Source organism: Leuresthes tenuis, unplaced genomic scaffold (genome assembly GCF_036924035.1).
Source record: "Leuresthes tenuis unplaced genomic scaffold, fLeuTen1.0.hap1 SCAF_4, whole genome shotgun sequence".
Taxonomy (NCBI): domain Eukaryota; kingdom Metazoa; phylum Chordata; class Actinopteri; order Atheriniformes; family Atherinopsidae; genus Leuresthes; species Leuresthes tenuis.
Window position 1 is genome coordinate 36,883,112 of NW_027325358.1, and position 19,242 is coordinate 36,902,353.

The window sequence follows — 19,242 nt, forward strand, 5'->3', positions numbered from 1 at the left end:
TGTGTTCTCTAAAATGAAGTTTTTCCACAACAAAATAAGATGGTGTCACTGCATTTCTAATTAATGCTTTACAGCAGGTTGGTGAGTTTTGGTATAAAACATGATTCATATCAACTGGCCAATTATTTTGTTTTTGGGTTCATGTGATATCTTGATTGGTCGACCAATGAACACTGGGATTGGACCTGTTAAAAGGCAATTCCTGGAGACTTCCGGGGAAGCAAGACAACAAGATGGCTGCATGAGCTTGAGCTCCCGATAGCAAGTCAGAATTAGCCCCCCTAAAGTCACGATTGCCGGGCAACTCATGGTAATTTTACTTTGGAATGAATAGGGGAGTAACAACTAGAAGTCAAACGAAATGTGACATTCAAGAAGGGAAGAATACACAGAAGATGGATGACGATCAGAGTGCTAACGACCACCCAGCGGACAACATGTGCTTGGTGCTTCAAAGTATCAGAAAGGAATTACACGACTTCAGGACTGAGCATAAGGTGGATCTACACACTCTTAAAGAAGAACTTAAGGAAGACATGAAAAATGAACTCAAAGATCTCAAACAGGAAATGTACCAGAAACTTTCTGCTAACTCCGCTCGAATCCAGGCCAACAAAACCGGGCTGAAGGATGCAGAAACACGGATCAATGAGACCAAGTCAGCTAACATGGCTATGAAGGAGGTGCTCATTTAGTTCATGGAAAGACAGAAAATAATGCAGGAAAAGCTGACTGATATGGAGGGTCGAGGCGGTATAACATTCGCATTTACGGCGTACTCGAAGGGAAAGAAGGAAACTCCATGCCTGACTTTGTGCAGCAACTCCTGAAGAGTGAACTTGCACTGACAGCAGACATTAGCCTGCAGATTCAGCGTGGACACAGAGCTTTAGCTCTTAAACCAGAGCGGAACCAGCCACCCAGGTCTATAGTGGTAAATTTCCTAGAGTTTAACACCAAAGAAGCAATACTGAAAAAAGCCTGGGAAAAGAAAATAATGATTGAAGGGCAACGCCTGTCGTTTGACCATGATTATGCTACAGAGGTTGTTCAAAAGCGCAAGGCATACACGGGCTAAAGAGGCTCCTGAAAGAGAAGGGAATTTGTTTCCAGACTCTGCTGGACAAGATGCGCATTCACTGGAACTCGGGAACACGTACTTACAAGAGTGCACAAGTCGCAGCTCAGGAGCTGAGGAAGAGAGGTTACACCTAAATAATAGGAAAATAAATAAATGGAGGCTAAATGTGGGCATCTTGAACAATAGGGCAAATGTGGAACAGATAAAAGAAGAAATAAAAAGGTATATAGAAGAGAACGATAACGGGGAACTGAACCCTGCGATTCTATGGGACGCTATGAAGGCATTCATTAATCGCTTTGACAGCATCACAAAAAAAAGGCTTGGCTAGCTATATACAAACAAAGTGGAAAAACTGCAAGAACTGGAAAAGAAACATAAGAACACGGAAAATCAGTCTGTATTACAACAAATAAAAAAGGTAAGGGAAGAGCTAAATGAGATACTCAGGACAAATATAGAAAAGAGGGCAAGATTTGTAAAGCAGACATACTATGAATCAGGCCCAAAAGCGAAAAAGCCCAAAAGGCTCTTAGCTAGACAGCTGCAGAAACAGCAGACCATCAACACAATTCATAAAATAAGGAACCCTCAGACCAACTAACTATCACATGAACCAGATAAAATTGAAAGAATATTTAAAGAATACAACAAGAAACTCTATTCTAATCCACTATCAGCTAATGAAGAAACAATAAGAAGTTTTCTTGACAAACTGGACCTGCCATCTGTTGGTGAGACACAGAATGACACTATTACGTCACAATTCACAGTTATGGAGCTGGAAGCTGCAATTAGTAGGTTAAAGACTAGTAAATCACCAGGTAGTGATGGGTACCCTTTGGAATGGTACAAGGCCTTTCAGAAGGAGCTAACACCTTTGCTTCTGCCCTGTTTTGACTGGACACTTAATGAAAGCGGGGCCCCTCCATCGTGGAAGTAAGCAATTATTACCGTTCTACCTAAAGAAAGCAAAGATAAAGAAGACTGCAAAAACTATAGACCGATTTCACTTTTGAATGTAGACTACAAATTATTTACATCAATTATTTGCAAAAGACTTGAGGCCAACATACCAGATTTGATTGATGAAGACCAAACTGGTTTTATGAAAGGTCTCCAAACACAAAATAATATTAGAAGAACCCTCCATATTCTAGACAATGCTCAAAAAAGTGGTACAATTCTGGTTAGTTTGGATGAGGCATTTGATAGTCTTAGTTGGTTATTCTTATATGAGGTACTAAAGAGATTTGGCTTCAATAAAAAGGTAATCCAATGTATCAAAACTATGTATCAAGAGCTCACAGCTAAGATCAGAGTAAATGGGAGACTGTCCAACTCGTTTCAGCTGGAGAGGGGGACAAGACAAGGTTGTTGTCTGTCTCCCACTCTTTTTGCTTTGTATGTCAAACCTTTAGCGCAGGCGATAAGGCAGAGTGGGGAGCTGCAGGGTGTCACTGTAGGGGGGACTGAACACATCATTGGCCTTTTTGAGGATGATGTCATTATTTTTCTTGAACAACCAGATATGTTTCCCACACCTAATGTCTCTTCTGGAAAAGTATGAATACTATTCAGGGTATAAACTGAACATATCAAAAACACAAATTCTCTCGTTAAATTATTCTCCATCCCGACAAATAAGAGATGCATATCATTTGAAATATAACTTTAAAACAATGAAGTATCTTGGTGTAACTCTGAGTAAAACCCTTCCCGACATGTTTGAAAACAATGATAGTGAAATTGAAAAAAACATCCAAAAAGATATTGAAAGGTGGTTTACCCTACCATTAGACTTCAGAGCTAGAATACAGACAGTCAAAATGAATATTTTACCCAAATTGTTATATTAATTTCAAGCTCTTCCAATTAATATTCCCCAAAACAAATGTATAGCCTGGGACAAGATGATTTCTAGATTAATTTGGAACAGTAAAAAACCCAGAATAAAATTGACGACACTTCAACTACCTGAAAGCAAGGGGGGGTGGCTTTGCCTAACATTACAGAATATTTTTATGCAGCTCAGCTTAGACATCTGGCCTGCTGGTGTAGACCTGACTATGAGTCTAAATGGAAAGAAATGGAAAGGGAAGTACAGGGCTTTCAAACCCAGATATTGGTGGGGGATAAACATCTGATAGATACTTTGAAACATGCTATGAACCCAATAGTTGCATTTACATTTGAAATATGGAGCACTGTAGTAAGAAAGTACAAACTTAAGAGGGATACATGCACTCTGAGGTGGTTCGCGTATGATTTAAAGTTTAAGCCAGGGACGTGTGATCCAACATTCAGAGAATGGGCACAAAAAGACACGACAGCAATATGTAAAGTATCAGAAGGTGGACAATTTCTAAGTTTCCAAGATCTAAAGACAAAGTATAGCCTCGAAAACAAAGACCTTTTTAGATACTTGCAGTTGAGAGATTATTTCACAAAAGAGATAAGGTCAAATGAAACTATAAATAAAGTGATTGGTGTTATTATCGATTCATACAAACAGAAGGGATCATGGCCCATTTCTGCGTTATATAAAGCTTTGGATGAGAGCAGGAAGGAATCAACACTTTATGTAAAAGAGAAATGGGAAGCAGAACTAAAAATCCAAATGCAAGAGGGGGAGTGGTACCACATGTGTGAGTCACAATGTACATCAACAAATTCATTAATATGAATTATATTAATAATACACAGCTTCGATGTTGGCAGACCACTTCAGTTTATTATCCAGTACCACCCCCAGGTATTTGTAGGACTGCACAGTCTCTATCTCCCCTCCATCAATGCAGACTGACTGGTATGGAGTTTTAGATCAGTTTTAGATAAGTCAACCACCTGCTCCTTGGTCTAAGTAGTGTTCAGGAGCAAACAGTTCTTTTTGGTCCAGCCATTGAAGGACTCCACAAGGTCCCTGTACTCCTTCTCCTGTCCACCGCGCACACATGCCACAACAGCCGTATCATCAGAATACTTCTTTATGTGGCAGGACTCCGAGTTGCACCTGAAGTCTGATGTGTACAGGGTGAAAAGAAAAGGAGCCAAAACAGTGCATTCTAGTGTTCCAGAAACACATCTCCCCATCCTGACATACTGTGGTCTGGCAGTAAAATAGCCAGGAAGGGGCCACACCCATACCTAGAAGCTTGTCTTTCAGTATGGGAGGCCGTATGGTGTGGAAGGCACTGGAGAAGTGAAAGAACATAATTCTCACATATGAACCAGGCACATCCAGATAAGCATTGGATGCAGCATGTACACTCCTCTGTGTTTCTGGTAGACAGACTGGAGGGGGTCAAGATGAAGATGAAGATGAAGAAGGAGTCTCTCCAAGGTCTTCGTGGTATGAGATGTCAAAGCCACCGGTCTGCAGTCATTCAGCTCCATCGGTTGCCCTAATTTGGGCACCAGTATGAGACAAGAAGTTTTCCACAGCACTGGGACTTTTGCCATCTGAAGGCTCATACTGAAGAGCCTATGAAGAGGGACTGCTAGTTGACCAGCACAGTCTCTCAGAAGCCTTGGACAGACTCCATCTGGGCCTGCAGCCCTCCCTGACTGAAGTCTCCTGAGCTCAGCTCCAACTTCCTCTATAGTTGGAGACAGGTTGTAGCGGAGGGATTGCGACAGGAGTGATGTTGCTATCAATCATAGAGATGGGGGTAGGGGTACAGCTGGACAGAGGAGGGCCAGTGGTGGGAGTTGCTGCAGAGGGGAAGGTGCAGCTGGACTGAGGAGGCCAAGCAGTGGGAGCAGCCACAGATGTGGAGGTGTAGCTGGACTCACGATGCCTGGTGGTGGAAGCTGCTGCAGAGGTGGTGGTGCAGCTGGACAGAGGAAGCCTGTTGGTGAGAGCTGCTGCAGAGGTGCAGTTCTCTATCTGTCTCTCTACCTTTTTCTTGCACTCCACCTTAGCTTGACGTAGTGTCTTTTTAAGTTCCTGTTTTACACTCCTCCGCCTTTCACCATCCCCATTCTGGAACGCCCTCTTTTCCTAGTTCAGGAGGTCTTTGATGTCACTGGTAATCCATGGTTTATTATTAGGATAGTACCTTACAGTCCTCACTGGAATCACAGTGTCCCTACAGACGTTAATATAGTCAGTGATGGTGCTGACCCTCCTCTCCATGTCAATGTCCATTTCTTCTTCCTCCAGCAGTGCAGCCCAGTCTGTGACATCAAAGCTCTCAAAGCATCACTTGCCTCTGGTGACCACTTCCTGAAAGATCTGGTAGTAACAGGAAGTCTTTGTACTAGGTCTGTATGTGGTTTGTAGATAGACCATGCTGTGGTCAGATCTACCCAGTGGTGGAAGAGACACTGCCCTGTAAGCCTCCTTCACGATAGCATAGAACAGATCTAATGTCTTTTCTCCACGTGTTGAACAGTCCACATACTATAAAAAGCCATTCAGGCAGGAGGATAGAGAGATGTGGTTGAAATCCCCTGTGATTGCAATGAATGCCTCAGGATGCTGGGCCTGTATCCTATCAACGGCGTCATGGATGACGTCACACGCCGTTGTCGGTGCTACCCTCGGTGGAATGTAAACAATGACGACTGTATATGGGAACTCTCTGGGTGCATAGAACGCACAGAAACCAATTGACAGCAGTTCAATGTCTAGACAACATATCCTTAACGGTCACATTGTAGGGGTTAACCCATTTCTGATTAAAAATCAGGATTATACCCTCACCTTTCTGCTTACCGCTCGTACGTCTGTGAAGTCCACACATGAGTCTGGTGTGTTGTCGTTCAGCCAGGACAGACAGATCAAACTGCTCTCCTTATACAGCCATTGGTTCCGAACAAGCGCCTCTAGCTCATCACACTTGTTAGGTAGCGAGTTAGCGTTTCCCATAATCACGAGGGCAGAAAAGGCTTGTGCCTCCACCTCCTTTTATCCCTCTTTCATTTTGCTCCAGCTCTGCATCCATGTTACAGCTTTCATAGCTCGGTCAGAATTGGATGTTTAATTCCGCGTCCAATCCTTGACAGTGTCAACAGTTCTTCTCTTGTGTACACTACTCTACTGGTAGCAGTGCACATTGTCAAAAAATGAAGATAAAACGAAATGTAAATAAAAAGCAGATCACTAAAAATGTTTAGATTAAGACTAAAATTACATATAATCATAAACGACAAACAAAATTCAGAGCTACACAGACTTGCTACGATAAGGCCAGCGCATAGCAACCATGCAACCTCAAGCAAACGTCACCTTCTACAACAAAAAAATGCCACCATCCATTGGTAGCCAGTGATAGGCTATTAGCTAAATTAGATGTAAAATTTGATCCAAATACACACTTATTCCTCTCATAAGTCAGCGATAGATTTCAGTTATTAAACTCCCATGGTCTTTATTCCCTCTTCTATCAGTCAGACACAGGCTCCCATACTGTAGTAAAATAAAATCAGTGCAGGAGTACGCAAAATCAGAAAGAAAATGCAGAGGTATAAGAAAAGATAAGCAAGTATGACTCATTGATGGAAATGTTTTGATTTTAAATGGATAAGCCTTGTGGTCCTGATTTTAACGAGCATTTTTAATTTTCCCAACACAAATACTATTGAAAAAAATGCAGCTGATGTTTTTTTGTTTTTTTCAGAACTTTTTTACTTAAGAAGAGTAAATCAACAATCTATTGTGGCTTGATTCACGCCTATTTATATTTGTTCTTTTTATATTGTTTTAAACAACTAATATCAATATTAATGTCAAATAATTTGTTTAAGATTAATATTGATATATGTTCAAACAAGTGTGTGTGTTTGTGTAAACAAACCAAATAACACATACATACATGTCATAATTATTTTCTGTGGCTCCATCAACCAATACCTGCATGACAGGATGTGCTTTGACAACTGCTTGAAATAACATACCTCCTGACTATAATTAGCACTGCCCTCTCACTCTTGAACATATCATGAATGATATGTTACTGATGTGGAGCAAAAAGAGAGATTGAGATTGTTTACTCAATACAGACAGATACTTGATACTCATCATTTATACTTATACTTGCCAGTGTCAAAACCTAATGATAACTTCTCAACTCAATACACAAATGTCTAATGCTATATTCCTGTGTTTTATGGTTTTGTTGTGTGGACATTACGTGTCAGTATGTTAACGTGTAACAGTAGTTGTTACTAGTGTAGGACATGTTTTGTTGTGTTACGGTATCTACCATTTTGCACGTCCAGGATGTGATGTTTATCAAGTGTCCATCCTCCCATGTTGGAAGCATCCATCTCATAGCCTTGCAAAACGGCTGTTCTCTTTTCCCACAAGATGAGGTCCAGGCAGGACTCATATTCAAATCCCACTGAAACTGTCAGACACACACGCAGGGAAAGGCTGGTTGTTTGTCTCTTTAATTTGACTATTTTCAAATCAAAGTGAATAAAAAACATTAGTGAAATTCAGAACAGACAATAAACCACACAGATAACCTTTAAAGGTTAACAGATTAGTTGTGAAGAGGCTGGAAATCCTACATGTACTCCAGCTAACACGGAGTACATGTAGGCAACTGAGAACCATTGAGTAGATTCCTTACAGGTTTGATGCTCCATTTTGCAAATGAGTTGTGGATATAGTGGAGGACTGGCGAAGGAAGTGCCATAACTTTATTCAGCAGTAGGAGAACAAGTCGTTACATACAAACATGGTTATAAAGACCTATTTTCAACCTGTTTAGGACAAGGACTATCTGTACAAAACTGCCTAAACAAATTGTTAAGCAATTTAAAAATTACTTTGAATTTACACTTATACAGTCCAGAATTTCATGAAAAGATTCCAAAAATCTGGAGACTTGCCTGTGTACAGATGGCACACAAAAAAACCGTACCTTTAAAACAGATTTCCTATTTGATAATAACTCACCAACTGCCTCTGATAATCCATAAACACGTTGGCCATAGGCATCTGTCTTGTCCCAGATAAAGGTGTAGGATAGATTTGGCTGAGCAGGAAACCATTTCTGGAAGAGGCGGCCCACTACCGCCACCATCAGGTGAACCTGAATCAATGGGACCAGAAATGAAAATCATTTAGTTTACTATAGAGTTCCACTGAAATAGTTGGTGATGCTTTTTAAATGACTCCAACTGATCGTACTCAGTATTCTGTACTGAGTTTTAGTATTACATCATGATGGTTTTGAGGTACGGTAAATTAAATAATGTGTATCTCACCTTCATCAGATTAAAAGGTATCGAAGACTGTGTCATGGAGAGTTTAAGGACTGGTTTATATCCTGCCGCTCTGGAGCTCAGGTAGATCAGGTTTAGATCACTGCCAGGTATTGAGGTCTCTTCTTGCAAAACCTGTAGAGAAAAACAACAGAATACAGCAGCAAACACTGTATCTCTATCTTGATGCATAACTGAAGCAGATTTGTACCACTGTCAGAGCCAAATGTGACTGAGTGTAACAGACAGAGAGACACTACAAAGCAGCAGATGGAAAGAAAAACTGTGCTGTGTGTAAAGGTCAAAGATACACTTGTTCTTAGAGACGGGGCCATATCTAACATAAACATAATCAGAGTAGTTACATGCAGCTATCCAAGTGCCACTGTCTCTGACGTCACAAAACTACTACCTGAGCTACTGGAAAAACACCAAGGGGTGAAACAGCCGATTGTGCACGTGGATGCAGTGGACATCAGAGAGAATCAGTCTGAAATCTAAAATAAAGACTTTGAGAAACTATTTGAGAGTCTTGATAAAGTGGCGATACCAACGCTCATTAGTGGACCTCTCCCAAACATCGACAGGAGGATAAACAAATTCAGCTGGCTGCTTCAGTTGAACACATGGCTGTCCAAAGTCTGTGAGTCCAGAGGACTGCATTTCATTCAGAACTTTACTCTTTTCTGGCAAAGAGATGATTTGTTGAAAGGAAAAAGCCCACACCTGAACAGAGGTGGAGTGAGACGACTGACAGATAATCTCCTCTACGCTCTGAGGCATCAGAATGGGCCAGGACCGCGTCCTGTGGTGCCACAGAGAGAGAAGAGGAGCGAGAGAAGAGCTCCTGCCTCACCACCCAAGGACTCAGCAAAGGATTCAACCATTGCAGCCACAGCAGCAGCTCCAACATCCCTTACACAGGATTCAGACACAGTAGCTCCTCCATCGCCTTCACCATGGCCCTCACGACAGTCCTGGGACACACCTGCTGCATCTACACCCTCCAGAGATGTTTCACTATTGTTCTTTTCTCCACGTCACCCATGAGATTATCTGATCACCTTGAAAGCTTGGTGAAATCAGGGATTAAAATGGTTCCTCTCATGCCAAACATGGCAAGATCAAGAATTCTATCCTCAAAGAAGCATCGAGCCCCTGTCCCTCCTCAGCCTACTCCACCGACAAAAGCCCCCCTAGCTCGGCCCCCACCATCGGTGCCCACAGCTGTTATTTCCAACAGTGTCAATGCTGTTGTTTAGGACGCTAAGGGCCTCTGTGTTGGTAAGCACCATCTCAACCAGAGGTCCAGGGATGGAGTGAAGAGAGGGACAATCAGACTGTCCAATCAAAGAAATCTTATCCATATCCCCTGAAGAACACAGCGTTCAATTCAACTCTAGCTAATCTCGAACACGCAGTAGTCAAAGTCAGATATTTAAGTAACAAATCATTCTTAAGTAATAGTTTTATTGTCTCTCACAATCATGATTTTATGTTTTTAACTGAGACATAGCTCAACAAAAACACAGCTGATGCAGTCCTGGTTGAGTCTAGCCCACCTCACTTCAATTTTGTGTCTGAAACACAAGAAAACCAGAGGGGTGGGGGTGTTTGTGTCATATTCAGGGACAATATACCCACCCACAAATTGTCATTTGGGTTTTTTTCATCATTTGAGTATGTGCCATTCAAAATGGAGATAAAACAATCTTCCATACTTTATATCACCATTTACATATCACCACAGAATTGTTTTATTGATGATTTTACTGAATTACTTTCAGTTTTGTGCACTGCTTTTGACTGTTTAGTCATAACAGGGGACTTGAATATGCATTTGGATGTAGCCCAAGATAAGCACGCTAAAGAACTCATTTCTGTCCTTGAAATGTTTGGTCTAACTCAGCATGTAAGTGAGCCTCCCCCCAGCAGAGGGCACACTCTAGATGTGCTAATAGTAAGGGTGTTGTTATCTCAAATGTGGATGCCGTCGATGTCGATCATTTTTGTGTTTTCTTCGACCTGTCTGTTATACCCAAACCAGCAGTTGGGTCTGCAGTTGTTCGGGGAAGACTCATAAATAAAGGTAATCCTGAAACATCCCATAGTTAAGCTGCTATAGGCTTAGACTGCTGGGGGAGCTCATCTGTCACACCTTTCCTCACTTTGCTCTCTTTTTCCCCCTGTTTAATTTCTCAATTGATTTTATGTACATGTGACATTATTGTGGTTATTAACTTGTGTTTCCCTGTTCCAACAGATATCTTTTGAATGGTGTTATGGTGTTTTTCCCCCCTCTTTTCCCTCTTTTCTGTCTTCTCAAACCCCAGCTGGTCGAGGCGGATGGCCACCCTTCCTGAGTCTGGTTCTGCCAGAGGTTTCTTCCTGTTAAAAGGGAGTCGTTCCTTTCCACAGTCGCCACAGGCACGCTCAGGACAGGAGATTGGACTGAAGACAAGTTTCGGTGCAATCTGTTGGTTTCCTTAGCTAGGATATTAATTTTTGAATTGGCTCTATATGAATTAATTGGATTATGATTACAATTAATTGAATTCCAATTGGCTTGAATTGGACTATATTACTTAAGTGCCTTGAGATGACAATTGTTGTAATCTGGCGCTATATAAATAAAATTTAATTTAATTTAATTTAATTAGAAGGTGGGAATCTCGGGTAGTGCTTTAAGCTGGTTTAAAGCGGAACTCCGGTATATTTAAACCTAGACCTTATTCCTGGCATGAAATATGTTTATCTACACACCGAGAACAGTTTGGCGAAAGTTGGCGTCCTTCGGCAGCTATTTATATCCGTCGCGATAGGCATATATCCATCCCAGTAGAGCCTGTGTAGAAATCCCTCCGTTAGCTCTCCTATAGCCGCAAGTAGCCACATAACAGCACCTATGAGCTAACAGAGCTATAGTACACGTTCATTCATTCATTCGTCTTAAAGTATTGGTGAAATCAAGACAGACTGCATCGTCCCTGCCCTGTTCACTCCGCTATATGGATATACGCTGATCGCGTGTTATCTAAATAGCTTCTGATGGACACCGACTTTCGCCAAACTGTTCTCGGTGAGTAGATAAACGTATTTCATGCCAGAAAAAAGTGTCTAGTTTTAAAAATACCGGAGTTCCCCTTTAAGTCCTATCTCAAGGACAGGAAGTATTTTGTTGAAATTGGTAACTGTGTCTCAGACCAAATAGCAATGACCTGTGGGGTTCCCCAGGGGTCCATCCCTATAGTTCAATATGTACATGCTCCCATTAGGCCAGCTAATATGCAGCTATAATGTGTCCTACCACAACTATGCAGAAGACACTCAGATCTACGTGTCATTGACGGCAGGAGAACACGGGCCTGTAGATACATTGTGTCAATGCATCGAATAGATCAGTGTGTGGATGCAAAACAATTTTCTCCAGCTAAACTCAGACAAAACTGAAATCATTGTCTGTGGCCTACAGAAACAAAGACAAAGTATTATCGGTCACCTTGAGACTCTCTCTCTAAAACCTAATAATCCAGTTATAAATCTCGAGGTAATATTGGACTCAGACCTGAACTTTAACAGCCACATTAAATCAATAATATCAGCAGCTTTTTACCATCTAAAAAACATTGCCAAGATCAAAGGAATAGTGTCTAAACCAGACTTAGAAAGACTAATCCATGCATTTGTCTCCAGCAGGTTAGACTACTGTAACGGTCTTCTCACTGGGCTCTAAACGGGCTGTAAGACAGCTGCAGCACATCCAGAACACTGCTGCTTGAGTCCTGACTAGAACCAGGAAATATGACCACATTAGTCCAGTGCTCAGGTCTCTGCACTGGCTTCCTGTCGCTCAGAGAATAGACTTTATAACAGTTCTGCTCGTGTCTCTTCATGGTCTAGCGCCAAAGTACATCTCTGACATGTTAGAGCCATATGAACCAACTCAGACTCTGAGAACCTCAGGGAGGGGTCTCCTGCTGGTGCCCAGAGTCAGGACTAAACAAGCTGAGGCTGCGTTTCAGCTTTATGCTCCTAAAATCTGGAACAGTCTTCCAGAAGATGTGAGACAGGCCTCCTCTGACAATATTTAAATCCTGGATGAAAACAGTTCTATTTAGCTGTGCATATGTCAACTGAAAGTATTTTATCTGCACTCTTCCCTTTTAATTTAATTAATTAATGATTACCTTTTATATTTATGAAATGATTTTATTTGCCATCTTCTGATTTTATGTAGCTGTAAAGCACTTTAAATTGCCTTGTGTACGAATTGTGCTCTACAAATAAACTTGCCTTTCCTATATTCATACTACTCATTGTCACAATACCTCTTGTGGCTGTTTGCAGTGTTTCTGGGTTGAATAAAAAAAACAAAACAATAAAGCAATAAAAATAAAATACAATAAGAAATAAAATATATGCATATTAGGAATGCACAGATTTTTCGTTGGTACTGTCGATTTGTGTTGGTATTGGCCAATACTCAGTTTGTTAACTGCAATCGGCAACATTTATGACATAAATATAACAAACTGATGGCAGTAGCCAATGTTTATTCGATGTTGCATTGACTTTGACCCAAAGGTGACAGGATTAGCCTGCAGCTGAAGATTCAGCAAACATCCAATAGGTGATCCAAATTCCATTTTGTTTACAATTATCTATTACTAATACATTAACGCACACATACACACACACACACATATATATATATATATATATATATATATATATATATATATGTCTAGATATGTATTTATACATATATAGAGTGGACAATCTCACATTGCTGGAATGCTACTATTCCAGCAATCCTAGTGAGAAGGGATATATACGGAGGATATGGAACCAATGGATTCTTCAAAACAACATCTGACCCAGTGTTCTTATGTTCTGAACCTAAATCTGCTATCACAACAAGAGGTCAATGAGGTACAACAAAGATAAAAAAGGAAGGGGAAGCCATGATGACGGATGACATTATCCCTATTCAAGAATGGGTACCAAGCCCTATTAGAAAGCCCTGATAGCCTTACCACAAAGGCAGCTCATCGCTCTGGCTACAGCCTTAGAAGGTACACTTGAGAACCTGAAGACAAGAGAGTAAATAGGAAGTTCTCAACCGAACCATCTCAAATGTATGCTCAGTGGCAGGGTAATCAGATGAGAATAGACTCACCCACCACTAAGATTGAACAATACTGAAAGAATGGGTAGGGCTGGGTACCGAACTTCAGTTCTTTTTAGGCACCGACCGAAATGCTTCAGTAGTACCGAGTAAAACATGCAAAAACATGCCTCGTCTTTCGTGCCAAGTTTCGGTACCCAGAGGTTAATTACGTGATCAATAACTGATCATGCTACCCTCGATTGGCCGTATTAACGTTAAACTTCGCCGCATGCAGGAAAATGTGGTTACACCCACAGACGGGGTTCACGTGTATCTGCGTTGGGAACTGTAGTTGTGTGTGTCGTCGAACCGGTTAAACAATGCCACCGAGGTCAAACACGTGGCTCCATTTCACCAAGATTGATACCAATAGTGCGCAATGCAATATTTGCCAAAAAGTCATCGCTGCTAAGGACAGCAACATAACTAATTTAATGAAGCATTTGACCGTACACAAAACCAATTTAAGAGCAGAAAGTTGCTCCGTGTTTGACTGCAAGAAGGTCGGACCGCAACCATCCTCCTCTCAGCATTCAAGTCAGTCTGTGGATGCTACAGAGCCCAAGCAGCACAATTCAAAATCTCCACCACTGGACTTGGCTTCATCTAAGAGTACCAAGGACGGCACAGTGTATGTGATTTTAACAGGTAAATTAATGTTCAGCGAAATCCGGAAGTAATCTTAATGTTACTGCAACTTAATACGCGCAGAAAGCAAACGCGCTGATTTTTCTGAAGAAAAACTGCTGAGTGAAAAGTATTCTCAGTATGTAGGATATTATTAGACACCAACCTGTCACTTGTTTGCAACTGTTTTGCACTGGAAATTATTTGTTGATAATTGTTTCTGTAAGGAAACTGCTTGGATTGGAAAAATACTGAGCTGGAAAATGTCAGTTACCAGGGGACTCAGGACACAGACAGGGTCTTTTCGGATTCACAAGTGGGTTTTTTTTCAAACAAAGCACAGCAAGGCAAGACTGATATCAAGACAAAAAAGCGCCTTACAATGCATGGAGGGTTTCACACAGGGTTTGCCACATCAGGCAGGACCCTAGGTGTAGGCTGAGGCTTCTGCAACAGTCCAGCACATAGTAGCAGGGTATAAGATGCAGAAAGGCATGGCATACATGGAACGCCAAAACCAAGGGGCAGGAATAGTGTACAGGAACATCTGTGCTGAGTATGGATTGGAAGTCCCAAAGTTAAAATGGGAAACACCTCTAAAGGTAGTGGAGAATGACAGAGCTAAGATCCTGTGGGACTTCTAACTAACTAACTGGACAATGTGGTGGTCGATAAACTACAGAAGAAGGCAATAGTGATAGATGTAGCAATTCCACGTGACAGCAACATGAGAACAAGAAACACAAGAAGCTTGAAAAATACCTAGGCCTGAAACGGGAAGTTGAAAAGATATGTTAATTGAAGGCATCAGTAATACTAGTGGTAATTGGAGCACTCAGAGCCATGAACCCCAAACTGGGAGAAAGACTCCAGCAGATCCCAGGAACAACACCAGAGATATCTGTCCAGAGAAGCGCAGCTCTAGAAACATCTAAGATACTACGTAGAACCCTCAAGCTCCCAGGCCTCTAGTCGAGAACCCTAGCTTGAAGGAAGGGTACTTGTCTGGTCCTGTGATGGACTGGCAACCTGTCCTAGGTGTACCCTACCTCTTGCCGAATGAGTGACAGCTGAGATAGGGTTGAATACTTTTTTTTTTTAAACTGATATTATTTTCATAGTTCTAGCCATTACTTAATTCACTCAAATATCTAAAAAAATCAATTATGTGACAATTATTTCAATGAGACTGCAGCAACTCATTGGGTGCTCCCCCACTTCCACAACTTTGTCAGCCTTGAATTTGTCAGCCTTAACGTTCACCCTCTGGTGGAGTATGCAGCATTGTGCTGTCCAACTATATGTCTCTGTTTGAACATTTGAAAATATATACATTCAAATTTTAAATAAGACATTTTTTTTCATATAAATTATCTGACTTGCTTCAAGTTAAAACTTTGAAGAGGGAGACTCAAAGAAAAGCAAGATGGGTAAAGAAATGTATGATGAGAAAAAAAAGGTGACAGATTGACCAAACTGTTCCAATGTTATACTTTTAAGCTGCACAATAGCCATTTCATTAGCTGGGCATTTAGCGTTCATTGCAGATCCATTACATTTCCTTTAAGACTCCCCTTCTCTCTCTAATGGAATCAGCTCACAAAAAAAGCTATGAAGCCACTTTCTTTCCACTTGCCAGCACCAACATGCACATGCATACAAGCTTGCCTCAAACACTTTCCTTTAATGCAAACACTCCCTTAATTACAGTCATCTAAGCATATACAGAGAAACTTGGGAAAATAATTATAGAGCAATGGTTATGGGTTGTGAAAATATAAAAACACACATGGAACTCTGTAATCCATTTAATTTTCTTAGGTGATTGGTTAAAACAATGTGACAACAAAGATCCCAACTCACTTACACACATCACCGAATTCATTGAATTCTATCCAGTTAAATCTGTCATCCATCCATACATCCAACATACTTCTCAGTTTGCTCCATCGACTTTTACCTATCTCTCTCACAGAGAAAACACACGCACCCTAAAAAAAATATATATATATATATATATATTGCCATGTGTGTGTAATTACAATTCTCTGTGGTGATCCTTTAAGTTTGCCTGGTGCAAGTAGGTGATCCGGGTGAGCAGGCTCCCCAGTTACAAAGGCTAAAGCTCCTCGATGCAGCCATCCCTTTGCTGCTTGTCATCCTACTCTCTCTCTCTACTTCCCTTCCTGTCAAGAAACTTTCAAATAAAGGTCTCTCATACCAAAAAAAAAAAAAAAAAAGATCATGACAAAAAGTTGTTTACATACAGAAATGTGTTTTAGGCTAACGGGCAATTAGGGGCAGGAAGTAAAGTGGTTTCATTGCTTCTATGTGCATGCACACATACCAGAGTAATAAATCCTCTTCTGTGGTAACCATGTATGTGTGTAAGTGCATGCATGTACTGGGTTTATTATAGACTAACTACCTATCTAACTAACTACAATAGAGGCAAGTCAAGGTTATCATTGGAAATTTAAATTTCCATGAGAAGAATTTTCACAGACAGTCAAAGATCAGTGATTCTACTAAATGTTCCCAGTTATTTTCATTGATATTACCTGAGTTTCAGGTATGATTGGGCCATCCTTAACTGAGCATCTGTGAAATGTAGACAAAGGTGAAGAAACAATGACAGGACTGGGTCTGATGAAACCACTCAGGTCACAGCTTGGAATGTCATTCTCCTCCTGAAACAACCAGACAAAGTGTGTCATTCTGTTTTGTTCACTGACATTCATTAATATTCAATGAGAGTGCTTCTGTTTCTTTATTAGTCAGTGTCAAACAGTTAACATATTGTTCATGAAAAAAAGAAAACACACAAAGTCATCTTATACCAATATAACCTTTGAGTCATCACGTCTTAAATATGGCATCTTCAGTCAGTGTAAAACAATAAAATGCCAAACAACAACTTTATATTTGTGTCTTAAATAATTTGAACATGCTGTAAAAAAACGTTTTGGTTAGTCATCAGTCCATGACCCAGCAAAGATAGAAAAATACCGTATCTAAACAGACAAGAGTATCACCACTCACCTTCTTCATGACCAACGTGTCCATCACATAGAAGACGTTCCATGGCACCCAGACAGTTCTGTACTGAGTAAGGAATGGAGCACGCTCAAAACTCAATGTTAGGGATGCCCCACCATTTGTCAGTAGATCAAACCTGTGTGCATATCAACACCAAACAACCAGATCAGTTGTATGTAAGTGCTAAAAAAATACCACTGAAGTATGATACAGGGGATTTGCCCTCAAAAGGTGTACAGTAGGGATGGGAATCGAGAACCGGTTCTCAAAGAGAGCCGGCTTCCAGTAGTTTGATTCCGTGGAATCGTTAATCCGCCTGCCTAGCAATCAAATTCATAGGTTCTGCTAACGTCTGATGCATTTACGTGATGACGTCATGTGCACGCTTCGTATTTTGGCTCAAAATGTCTCCAAAATGGCATTGAGGCAGGAGAACTCAAAAGTTTTGTGTCACTATAACCTGCATAGTGGCGGCTGTAGCTCAGGAGGAAGAGCAGAGTCGCCCACCGATCGGAAGGTCGGTGGTTCGACTCTGGCTTCCCCGGGCTACATGTCGAAGCGTCCTTGGGCAAGACACGGAACCCCACGTTGCCTCCTGATGTATCCATCAGGGTATGAATGTGTATGAATGATTAGAAAGCACGTAGTTATATGTATCTTAAGATGTGCTGTGTGGGTGAATGTGGCGTGTAGTGTTAGAAGTGCTTTGAGTGGTCAGTTTGACTAGAAAAGCGCTATACAAGTACAAGTCCATTTACCATTCAAAACTTGAGAGCCCAGTAACGTAAAACTTCCAGGCCCTGTTGACTGTAATAATGTTAGCGACATTCTGTATGAATAGTTGATGACTAAATGAACATTTAGTTAATGAGGACTGCAAGAGTGAGGCAGGATCCGAGGCAGGCTGTTGCATACCTGTAGCTATCCCTTTCATTGAGGCAGGGAAAATTAAAATGACAAACGAAAAGTTTACTGTTTGACAAATGGAAACTGTGAACAACCTTGTTAACCTTGTGTTAAGCCATGTCTAATACATATTGATGTTTATGTTTATGTATTTAGCAGATGCTTTTATCCAAAGCGACTTACAAATCAAAATATAACAAGCTATACAAAAAGCTTACAATAAACTACATAGAAGGAACCCACTAGTCCGACTCTGTCAGAGGTGACAGAGTAGAGATAGGGTGCAGGCATAGAAGGAAGTGCAGAAAGATAAAGTGCAGAGATAGAGGGGGTAGGGGAGTACAAGGTAAGTGCTGGGATAGGAGATGCTCTCTGAAGAGCTGGGTTTTCAAGAGCTTCTTGAAGATAGACAGGGAAGCCCCTGTTCTGGTAGCACTCGGTAGGTCATTCCACCATCGTGGGACGACACATGAAAAGAGTTTGGATTGTCTTAGGCGTGGTGTAGGAGCTGCTAGACGACAATCCTGGGACCAACGGAGGGACCCAGTTGTGACATAAGCCTTTGCAAGAGCATTCAAGTAGATGGGAGCCGTTCCATTAAGCACTTTGTAGGCTAGCATCAGTGACTTGAATTTGATGCGGGCGGCTAAGGGCAGCCAGAGGAGTTCAATGAACAGAGGCGTGACCTGTGCTCTTTTAGGCTGATCGAAGACCAGATGCGCCGCCGCGTTCTGGACCATCTGCAGAGGTTTCACAGCACAGGCTGGGAGACCAGTTAGGAGAGCATTGCAGTAGTCAAGGCAGGAGATGACCTTGGCCTGCACCAGGAGTTGGGTGGCATGTTGGGTATGGTATGATGATGTAAGGATAAGCCTAGCTACCTGCCGCCACTGCAACTCAGTTATTTCTAATCCCATCTCGAGTTGCCACTATTCCTTAAAGGGGAACGCCGATATTTTTAAACCTGGACCTTATTTCTGGATATAATTTGCCCTCTAATGTATGCCTTAAATGTTTCCCATAATGTGCTGTAACTGATATCAGGGGAGCTATTAATCTAAAAAAAATAGGTCAATGTGAGTATTAATAAATTCTACAAATTTTTGTTCCATCAAAGAGTCTTGTGTTAAATCTCCAGTTTCTCTGAGGCACCGTATGGCCATTGAAATGCATTTTCAACACAACTGGGCTATGGTCTGAA

At 41.3% G+C, this 19,242-nt stretch overlaps 1 protein-coding gene across 5 annotated transcripts in view; it reads right to left on the reverse strand.

Annotated features, from left to right (window-relative positions):
- The window catches only part of LOC140304850 (teneurin-3), a 207,533-nt gene that overhangs the window by 60,985 nt on the left and 127,306 nt on the right, over positions 1-19,242 (reverse strand). For all 5 annotated transcript variants that reach the window (XM_072383646.1, XM_072383645.1, XM_072383644.1 and 2 more), the window contains 5 exons: positions 17,139-17,271; positions 16,658-16,786; positions 8,303-8,434; positions 7,992-8,127; positions 7,291-7,434 (listed from right to left, as the gene is read on the reverse strand). In XM_072383646.1, the coding sequence (XP_072239747.1) occupies positions 7,291-7,434; positions 7,992-8,127; positions 8,303-8,434; positions 16,658-16,786; positions 17,139-17,271 (674 nt within the window). The remainder of the gene's footprint in view (positions 1-7,290; positions 7,435-7,991; positions 8,128-8,302; positions 8,435-16,657; positions 16,787-17,138; positions 17,272-19,242) is intronic.